The sequence below is a fragment of the Musa acuminata genome, chromosome BXJ3-8 (assembly GCF_036884655.1).
Source record: "Musa acuminata AAA Group cultivar baxijiao chromosome BXJ3-8, Cavendish_Baxijiao_AAA, whole genome shotgun sequence".
NCBI lineage: Eukaryota > Viridiplantae > Streptophyta > Magnoliopsida > Zingiberales > Musaceae > Musa > Musa acuminata.
Window position 1 is genome coordinate 49796546 of NC_088356.1, and position 10351 is coordinate 49806896.

At 38.4% G+C, this 10351-nt stretch overlaps 2 protein-coding genes across 2 annotated transcripts; one reads left to right on the forward strand and one right to left on the reverse strand.

Moving 5' to 3' along the window:
* Positions 1-1479: 1479 nt before the first annotated feature.
* LOC135644496 (guanine nucleotide-binding protein subunit gamma 4-like) lies at positions 1480-5815 on the reverse strand. Its single transcript, XM_065162104.1, has 5 exons — positions 5458-5815; positions 3885-3937; positions 3585-3629; positions 3464-3508; positions 1480-1933 (listed from the first exon to the last, which is right to left on the reverse strand). Exons 1-5 carry the CDS (start codon positions 5590-5592, stop codon positions 1663-1665), a joined length of 549 nt encoding a protein of 182 aa, XP_065018176.1. The 5' UTR covers positions 5593-5815; the 3' UTR covers positions 1480-1662.
* A 3458-nt stretch (positions 5816-9273) lies between these two features.
* LOC135644726 (large ribosomal subunit protein uL15x-like) lies at positions 9274-10021 on the forward strand. The gene has a single exon (XM_065162591.1). The coding sequence runs from the start codon at positions 9351-9353 to the stop codon at positions 9795-9797; it is 447 nt and encodes a 148-aa protein (XP_065018663.1). The 5' UTR covers positions 9274-9350; the 3' UTR covers positions 9798-10021.
* Positions 10022-10351: the final 330 nt, after the last annotated feature.

Sequence of the window (10351 nt, forward strand, 5' to 3'; positions counted from 1 at the left end):
TATTTGACATTAGTTGGAATCCTAAATGATATTACTTGTAAAACATTATTATAAGGAAAACTATTGTTATTATATGTATAATATATTATTAGGAGTTTAAAATAGTTAATATTTATTGTAGTGAAAAGCGGCCCAACAGTGTTTTCTGAGTGGATAATTGCATATGTAAAGGATCATTGTTTACATGGCCACGTGTGTTATCTCAAAATTCATAACAGTGAATACACTATATTCAACGACAGATATGTAATGCAATTTATGTCAAAAACACTTCGTTCCAAATTACCCGCCTATTGTAAAGTGATTCCGTTGGTCAGAGATGGTGGCGCCCGCAATAGACCTGAGCCACGTCATTCGTGTGAAGTCTTTACGTGTATAATACCGGTGCCGCTGTTTCAGGACGAGGCGAGAGCAACGCGGGTGAAATACGAAACAGAAACTATCACCAATTGACAAATGACGCCTGTCGCTGTGGTGGAATAGGGACACGTGTCGCATCACGAGGGCTGGGACTGTGAAAGAGCGCAAACAACACAAGTATATTACCGAATAACCACAGCTGTTGTTGTTCTTTTACAAGTTGTAGTAGTTTGATAGGTTTTACGTTAGAGACACATCGAGTGGAAGATTCATGCGCACAAGCATATCGAGGGAGAAGTTTTGAGGATGTTGGCGTCTCATGTTCAAACTATCTTCGTTTCCGTTCTTCCGGCCATATTTTGCCGACAGGAGGAAGGAAAGAGGAACGATAATGGATGGAGGCAGCCATTGCTTTGCACCACTGACGCCGGAGCGAGCTGTTCCTGCCGTACATGATGTTCGCACGAAGTAGTTGGTCTTCGCAACCCAACTCACGCATCTCCTCGTTCTGCACTCCAAATTCCGTACAACCCTCCAAATTCTGCACTCGTCTTCACCACCCATCTCCTCGTTCATGGTTCTACAAAAACACCGAGTTGTTGTTCCTCTGCCACAGCTCTCGAACCCAACTTGGCCTCAGCCGGCAAGGAGCGCACACCATCTTGGTCGTGTGATCAGCCAACGCCGAATCAACAGGCTTAACACCCTTGAGCTCACCTGGCGTGTGTGCCCTCTGAAGCTGGCTGGCTGAGCAGTGCGACCAGGCCTGCCATGCCCTCTTCCTTCATTACATCGATCGCCGTCACCAAGAAGACTAGTTTCATGTAAATAAAAATTAAGCTTGATCTTGACATTGTATTGTTCTTCAATCCGGATCTTGCTTGGCTATAAAAGATCACATTCGAATCCAATCGAATTATCATGGAAGTTACAAGATGTACGATAAATTTAAGGTATAGAAAAATACCAGCTCTATGTTTAAATGTTAGCTAATTCACAAAGAAAAAGATCAAGAAATTAACTTAATAACGAAAATATTAACCACAAAAAATATTAAAGCAATGGTAGAAATAGAATTACAAAGTAATTCTAAAATAAGCATTGGGTCCAAACAAGTTATGAAACCATCATGTGAATCTGGCAACAAAATGAACTCAGTACTTTTTGTTATGGGAATGACAGTGGCTACTACACCATCATTCTGTGATGACAACAATTATTAATATTCCAAAAAGGCGAAAAAACACCCATGTAAAAGAAATCTTGAGAGAAGAGCATCAAATTAATCTATTCACATATTCATCAGCTGATACAACACAAACATCTGGGGCAAAGGCACACTTTTCTTCCAAAGGAGCAAGAGCAAACACATCCACAGGAATATCCAGGACACGAGAGAGTTGGGACGGCACAATGTAATCTGGAGCAGGGAACCTTGCAGCAATTTCTTTGTGTGCATGCACAACATGAGGGGCAGGACCAATTCTGTTTACAGGTGCAACTTGGTCTTTTCCGCCGGCACGACTGATCACCTGAGCAGCAAGTCCTTGTTGGGTTGCAGCAAACCATTGCTCTGCTCACAAAAGAACACCCTATGTTAAGATCTCAGCAATACGAAACAGAAACTTGGAAAGACCAAGTTCTCGGTGCATGTACTAAATGGCTAGCAATATGAAAAGCAAATTTACTTGATGTTATTACTTAAGCTTTCTACGAGTAACAACTATAGTTAGTATGAGGATCACCAATATGACAAAGGTGTGTGTGTGTGTATATATCTCTATCTGTGTGTGTGTTATAAAGGATGCTAGAAGAAAGCAGATATTGACCTCATAGCAAAATTCATTCTTAGAAGTAAATTGAAGAATGAAACAGCAAATTATTAAGTTCAGTTTTTATCTGTATCAGAAGATACTGCTTCTTTGCTTGCCTCGACCATTTTCAAACACTGATGCAACTTGACAAATCTAAAAGAAATCAACATAGGATTTTGTAAAGTTCACTTACCATCATGTTTGCACATGACCAAGGCGACATATAACAATTAGTTTGTTCTTAGGCTCCAGCCAGTTTCACGTACCTCAACTCCATTGTTCTATTATATAGATTAAATAATTAAAGGCATTTGATTTGGTGCATTTTTTCTCTTCCTCTGTTCACATGTCCACCAAAATCCATTGTTCTGGTCTTGGGCAGAACATAGATCCGCCATGATTACATTTACTACTGCATTCCAAGAGGAGATGGATCTTTTCCTCCTCCAAGATTTCACTTATTTTTTTAACTATCAATGTGGGATACATCAATTAGTTTGTTCTTAGGCTCCAGGCAGTTTCGCATCCGTCATGCTTATATATCGTAAATAATAAAAGCATTTGTTTTGGTGCATTTTTTCTCTTCCTTTGTTCACATGTCCACCAGACCCATTGTTCTGAACTCGGACAGAACTTAGATCCCTCATGCTTACATATACTACTGCATTCTAAGAGGAGATGGATCTTTCCCTCCTCCAAGATTTTCAGTTCCTTTTTGTGATCAAGGATGATATGAATGATGTTTAGCAACAAATATTTTGACAAATTGATAAACATTTATTGCCATGATACACAAACTATGATGATATCTTCAAGAACAGTACCTAAGTTATGATGGTAGTGCTCTTTATCCAATACACATACACAATTTAACACCAATTACCACACTGCGTGGTTTTTAAAAGAGTTGGTTCTACAACCTAAGCTTTAAAGCTACTGGGATAAGACAAGCACATGACACATAAAGAAGTACCTACAACAAGAATAATGAGCAGCAAGATTTTTTACTATATAATTATTAAACACAGAACAATAGTTATTATCCATGTTAATTAACAATTAGTCAGTATGAAAATTTGTCAAGTGAACTTCTTATAAAAACTCAAAAAAAGGATTAAATAACATGAATAAACTCTTCTCTGGTAGTCCTAAATTTTATAGTTGCTTATCCATACGGTCAATATGGAAAAAAATATTGTATGCATGAAAAGCTAATAAATAAGACACTTCAACTTTGGAAGTCATTTCACCAATAGAGAAATTGCGGATTTAAAAGAATTGGAAATTACCGAAGCCACCTCCAAATGCAGCGGTGTTTGTTTCTCTTCTTAAATCTGATTTACGGAGAATGTTGTAAGTACAATGTTAAAAGGAAAGTCCAATATAAAGAGTGAGTTTATAGTACCATACATTGGGATTAAGGGATCTGGATTTGCCCCTACATAGTCATCAATTCTGCCAATATCATGATAGCAATTATTTGCTCTGCTGATATTAAAGGTAACAAAATAAAAAAGAATTTGGTCTTTATTAACTCATGGTAGGCTCCATAAGAACTGGTAAATGCAGTTGATGGCCAGAGAAAATATGCCTCAAATGATTTGGGACATTGTTATAATATCAAATAACATCATTATTACGTGTTTTCCATCTCAACCATCGATCATTGTGATTGCAAAAGAAGAAAAACAATAACTGAGTCTAACGTACTCTTTGCAGCATGCAGAGACTGGTTGGAGTCCTTCAACTGACTGTAACTCATCCTACTTAAATAAAGTTGTAATTAGTTTCTCAAAATATATACATATATTCAAGAACTTCTGATAAAAAAAGGCATCATAGAGAACATATCTGCATACGAAAACCTGAGTGACTGGAAAAATAAAGAAATTACATCTACAGTCATTACTCCAAGAAGTTCATAACAACAATCATGTGTCCTCTTTTTTCGCTGGAAAAATTGATTGTAAAAGAAAGAAGAGAAAGAACACGTATTGGTGTCAAGTTATGGACTATGGAGAGCACAAACAACAGAATTATATTACTGAATAACCACAGCAGTTTTTATTCTTTTACAAGATGTAGTTTGATAGTTTTTACGTTACAGACATATCATGTGGAGTGGAAGATTTATGTGCACATTTGCTGGCCGGCTTCTATGGATACAAACATATCGAGGGAGAAGTATGAGGATGCTGGTGTTTCATGTTCTGCTAAGAGGAAACTATCCTGCTCATCTACATGCAAGGTCTGCTATTTCTTCTATGAACTCGATGGATTAGGGATGCTTCCCACTGCAAATGTTCTTGACACTGTTCAGCATGATGTATCGGTAACAATTGGTCAATGATAAATGCATCTATCCGTTCCTCACAAGACAAGAAAATTGTAATTTTGAGAAACGATGAGATTCCTTAAAACTCCAACAAACCTAGAGTCTTACCCCCCCCTCCCAACACACACACACAAAACAAAAAAAGAAAAGAAACCAACAAATTTTAGGGTCCTAAAACCCTTGCATATTAACAAAAGAAAAACCAAGACATCTAGAAAAAAGTTGCAAAATTTGCACATGGAAAAACCCCTATACTTTTTATATTAGAGATATTCAAGAAAGCTACTATATCAAGAGATAATAGAACAAATTAGAATTTTTTTGAAAAGATTTATTTGAGTGCACTAAATTTTTCCCACAGAGAGATAACCAACACAGAGAAGGGTGATCTTCCGCCACACTTTTTGTTTTGGCAAGTACCAGCAGATCCTGCAGTAACTGGGGTTCTATAGTTTTTCTTGTCTACTGAGAAAGAACTCTTGAACAATGTACTTACAAACAGGGCGCTTCCCTTACTTTTGTCTATGCACTTTGTTCTTGTACAATGTTGCAACTCAAGTTCACACAAACAGTATTCTCATACATTTCACCAACAACAACGAGTATATTACCGATCATCGGATCTTTTTGGTTCATCTCAAAATGCAAAACCTCAGCTTGACCAGTATCTATTGTTCAACACGAAAAAAAAGAGTGAAAAGGGGGGAAAAAATCTGACATTGTTATCGACTTCCACGCTCCCACTGTGCTGCACGTGCATCCCCCACACACTGATGAAAAGGATTCAACTATGACTGTGTTGTCCCATCTAAGAACTCACTCTCAGGACCACATGACAAAGCCAACATCTTCACAGGCATTCAATGGAATCAAAAGACCAAAGAAAACCCTTCATGAGCCAAAAAAAAAAAAAAACCATCAGCAGCAGCAGCAACAACAAAAAATTACCTCGAGAAAGCTGATCTCTCGGCTCAGCAGCTGGACCTCCGCCTGCAACCGGTGGCGCCCGCAGAGGTCAGGATACCGGGGCGGCGACCGAGGCCGCGGGCTCGGCGGTACACCGGACCCCTCCTCTGCCGCCATCAGTCTCGTGCGAGCGTAACAGAAGCACTATAACAATCTACCGATAGGCGATGAAGGAAGAAGAAGCGTCGCCTTTAGCTATACGACAATAACAATAAGGGAAGGAGGAGCGAGCCGTCACGTTTAAATGCGGAGGAACGGCGGAGGAAAGCAAGTAACCGGATCGAGGGATATGGACACCGCCTCCACCGCCGTTCACAGTCGTTATAAGGAGCACATAAAACGGTCGCCAATGATCCTCACGGTCCGTTATCACGACATAACACCACGAATCCCGTAACATCCATGTATCGCAGCATATATAACGGGGGCCGTCAGGGAATAAATCCGATAACCCAATATCCAATGGATCTTCATTACGGATCCTTAGAAGTTACCGAATCAAAATCTAGTCAATTGCATCTCCATGACGGATCACACGTATTTGGATCCTAGATGGATCTGATCCGAATCCGAATTGTAGGTTAGGCAGCGCCAGTGGGGGTGGGGGAGCGAGCCAACGTACTGCAGACCGCACGTGACATCCACGTAGGCGCGATCAGGGCTGTTGCTCCGGGATATGCAACACTCTGCAGCTGCCACTGCAGACCTGGAGATTGTAACTCTCCTTCTTTTTGACGTACGTATATATTATATTAAATATATAATATATATAGAGAGAGAGAGAGGTGGATGATAATTATGAGTAAATCTTGAAATTATAATCAAAATAAAAATTATGAAAATATATAATATTTCAAATACACCTATTTTTAAATATTTAAATATAGAATTATATATATTGATCCTTTTTAAATTTCATATTAACAGGAGTCTCATGTATTAAAAATATATATAGATATATATTTTAATCCGTCCTTTAATTCTTTATAGCAGTCAAATGAAAACAGCTCATGGTTGGGTTTAAATGGGGGCTGCCAGTATTAAATATGGACCAAGTGGCTCAAGCCTGTGAATTATTTTTATGCTTACACAATTGGTGGTAAGATTATGGTGGGATAAGATTGATTATTGTCGAAAATAAAATGGCCAATTCATGTGCTACTTGTGATCACAGGAGATGGGCTGTAGATGTATGATATGTTCATGAGCTCCGATTCGAGTCAAATGGCAGAGGTCGGTAGCAGAAGGACTTTGCAGCTGCAAGAGGACAAGGCATGGAGAGAAGTTGGGGTCTATCCATGGACACACTGAGGGCATTTGAGAGCAGCAGCTTTCCAAACTAGCTCATCACTGCAACAAGCGGTTCTGCAGAAAAATCCAAGAAGCCATTAAAGCTGCCTCTGCTTCAAGCGCTGCAAGCAATCTCATTCCTCTCCACTTTTGGAGTAAACAGCAATGGTGGCCAGCCATCATCTAACCTGTAATTAACATGGTAAGCTAGGAACAGATGTAGGCAGCCTACTTAATCTGCTGCCTGAAGCATTGCATGCAGTCTCATTCCAATCCATTATTGGAGTTGTAAGCATCTGACTTGTAATCATCAACATGGTAAGCTTGGAAACAGAGCATCCTGGGACATCTACTTAATCATGACAGATAGAGATACAAAAGAAATGAGTGCATTTGGGACAGCAGATGGGCATCACTTCTCACCTGTCTGAAAGGAGATGGATTGTTAATTTCATATCTAAAACTTATATTATGTCAAGTGCACTACATTCAAATGTGAGTTTAGAAGGGTCAAAAAGATGCTGCAGAACAAAGTAAACATTGACTGCTCTGCCTACACCTGCCTAACTCAGTGTAGCAAGATTAATAAACAAACCTAGTAATTGCTTCACTAAACTAATCTAATGCTGCCTAGATTAAAACAATTTGGTCTAACTATTGGAGAACATAACATTATGAAGATTTGTGACCACTCATCTTGGGTCCAAAAGCTTGACATTAGCATCTACATTGGTGGAAATGTGGCATTCCCCTAAAGTGATCATTTGAAATAAACAAGCATGCATGGATTTATGGAGCAATCTAAGCAATCATGTTGGTGTGATAATTCTCTTTTATTGAGGTGGGGAAGGGAGCTGGATTGAGCACAAGAAATCTAAATCTAATGAAGGTGGGGGAAAGATTGATTGCAGTTGCTTGCCATCAGCCTGTATCATTTTTCCTCTTTGGCCTTTGTGTGGAACTTTTATGCATTAGGCTCAGGCACAGTGGCATCTGACAATGGACATGGGGGGCAAAGTTTGGGCAAGCATTCAATAATGTGGATAAAGTTGATTCAAGTACAAGCTAGAAAGATGTTCAAAGTGGTCCAACAGGAATTATTATTGACAAGAGACAATGAATGCTTGACCCATCTGCATTCAGGAAAATATTTCTTTTTTTTTAATGGTAGAAATTACTTTGTGTCATTTTTTTAGGATAATCTCCTCAAACTTAAATTTCTGATACATCATTTTTCAAATGAACTCACTATTTCCTACTATATATATATATATATATATATATATATATATATATATATACACTACTTTTCTTTTTTATTTTTATTTATGATTTCAAAATTGACAGGGAAATGTTAGTATAGACTAATAATTTTTCCCCTTTTCCATATTTTTCTCCTAATACCTCTTTGTTCTATTTTTTTTTTCAATCTTTCATAGTACATCACTAAAATATCTAATTATTATTTCTCATTTCCTCCTTATAATACTAAGATTATCACATCTATTATTGCCATCACCAATGATAACATATTAGCTGGTCCTAAAATAATTTCTTTGTTCTTTCTTTGTCATCCCTGTGTTCATCATTATCATCTTCTATTATTGGAAAACTCTATTATAGCTTCTCCTACTCTTTATATCCTTTTTGTTATTTTTAGGGTCTTTACTATTATTTATTTATTTATTTTAAATCATCCTTTATGGCCATATTGTCTTTTCTTATTTTTATTTCATACATCAATAATTGTTACAATATTATATTTTTATCTTCTTTTTCACTTGAGAGGCATCTCTTATGTCATATATTTCCTCTCTTACCCTTCTCCGTATCATTTCTCAATAATAAATATTTTCGATTAATGAGATACATACTTATCTCTATAATGACCACCAAGAAAATAACATAAGTCAGGAAAACATATTGCATAATGAAATCTATCACCTTTTATTCTCTATAATGACCTTCGCTATATATATATATATATATATATATATATATATATGAATGTACGTATATGTGTATGTATATATACGACGCGATATTATTATTGACTAACCAACCTATCAAAATAAATCAAACTATCATATTGAGTTTTAATTAACCACTTACGATTTGACTAATTTTTATATGTTGAATTATAATTAACTATCTCGCCTAGCCATATCAAGTTAATTAGTGATGGGTGGGTACTTGTATTTTTGAGGGTAGTCAGAAAAATTATTCTTCTTATTGATATAAGAAACATGACTAAGAATAATTGAATAATATCTTCTTACATGCTTTCTTGGAACTAAAATTTGTAGCATAATCTAAATCAGAAACCCTTTATAGACTCTCACATAGTATTACGATCGTCGAGTGTAGTTCTTATTGGGTCGAGACGGACTATTATTGCAGCCCATAGCGCATTAAGCCCACGGAACGTTGCTTTGAATCGTGTGCCATTTCTCTCTCGATCGGACGGCCAATAGGTATTCTACGTCGGTATAAATAGTTACTCTCTCGTGGTTTTTATTTCCATTGCGCTCTTCAAAACCCAAACCCTAAGGAGCGGCGGAGAGTGGAGGAGAGGGGCGGCGGCGATGACGACGCGCTTCAGGAAGAACCGGAAGAAGCGAGGGCACGTGAGCGCCGGCCATGGGCGCATCGGTAAGCACCGGAAACACCCGGGTGGTCGCGGTAACGCTGGTGGCATGCACCACCACCGCATCCTCTTCGACAAGTACCACCCCGGTTACTTTGGAAAGGTCGGTATGCGCTACTTCCACCGCCTCCGCAACAAGTTCCACTGCCCCGCCGTCAACGTCGACCGCCTCTGGTCCCTCGTCCCCGACGCCGTCAAGGAATCCGCTGCCAAGGACGGCACCGCCGCCCCCTTGATTGACGTAACCCAGTTCGGGTACTTCAAGGTGCTCGGCAAGGGGATGCTGCCGCCGGACCGCCCCGTCGTCGTGAAGGCCAAGCTCATTTCGAAGATCGCCGAGAAGAAGATTAAGGCAGCCGGTGGCGCTGTAGTGCTCACCGCTTGATCTGCACGATCGACGGTCTCTTTTTATACCAAAGAGCTTTCCTTTTTGAATCTGCTTGAACTCATCAATAGGAATCTGCAATGTTTATTTTGAGCCCAATCTGTTTGATCTTTTGACTTTGATGTTGTTGCTTGGACTTGAATTATTGTCTTGAGAATATCTGCAATTTAGACAAATGCAGTTAGTAATGCGATGTTTGATTGAAAATTCTTATTTTGATCTCATAGTTATTGGCCTCCGTGAATGAATCTAAAATTAGTACAATTTAGTAGGCAAACATGGGACTCCATAATAAAATGGACAATGTCAGGCTATTCTTCCTCTTATATGTGTTATCATGAAGAAATATTTATGTTCGTTCTTTTTTTGTTGATGAGCCTATTGTCTTTGTTATGTAAAATTATTGTCGTTTATATGAATGCAAATAATTAGACTTGATGTGTAGCTTCTGTCTATATTTGAGGTTGCCAATGGTATGGGTGAGTCTGTATAGACTATGAAGATGAGACTCTTTTTACCTGATGAAACTGTTCATCTCATGTTTGTCCAATCTA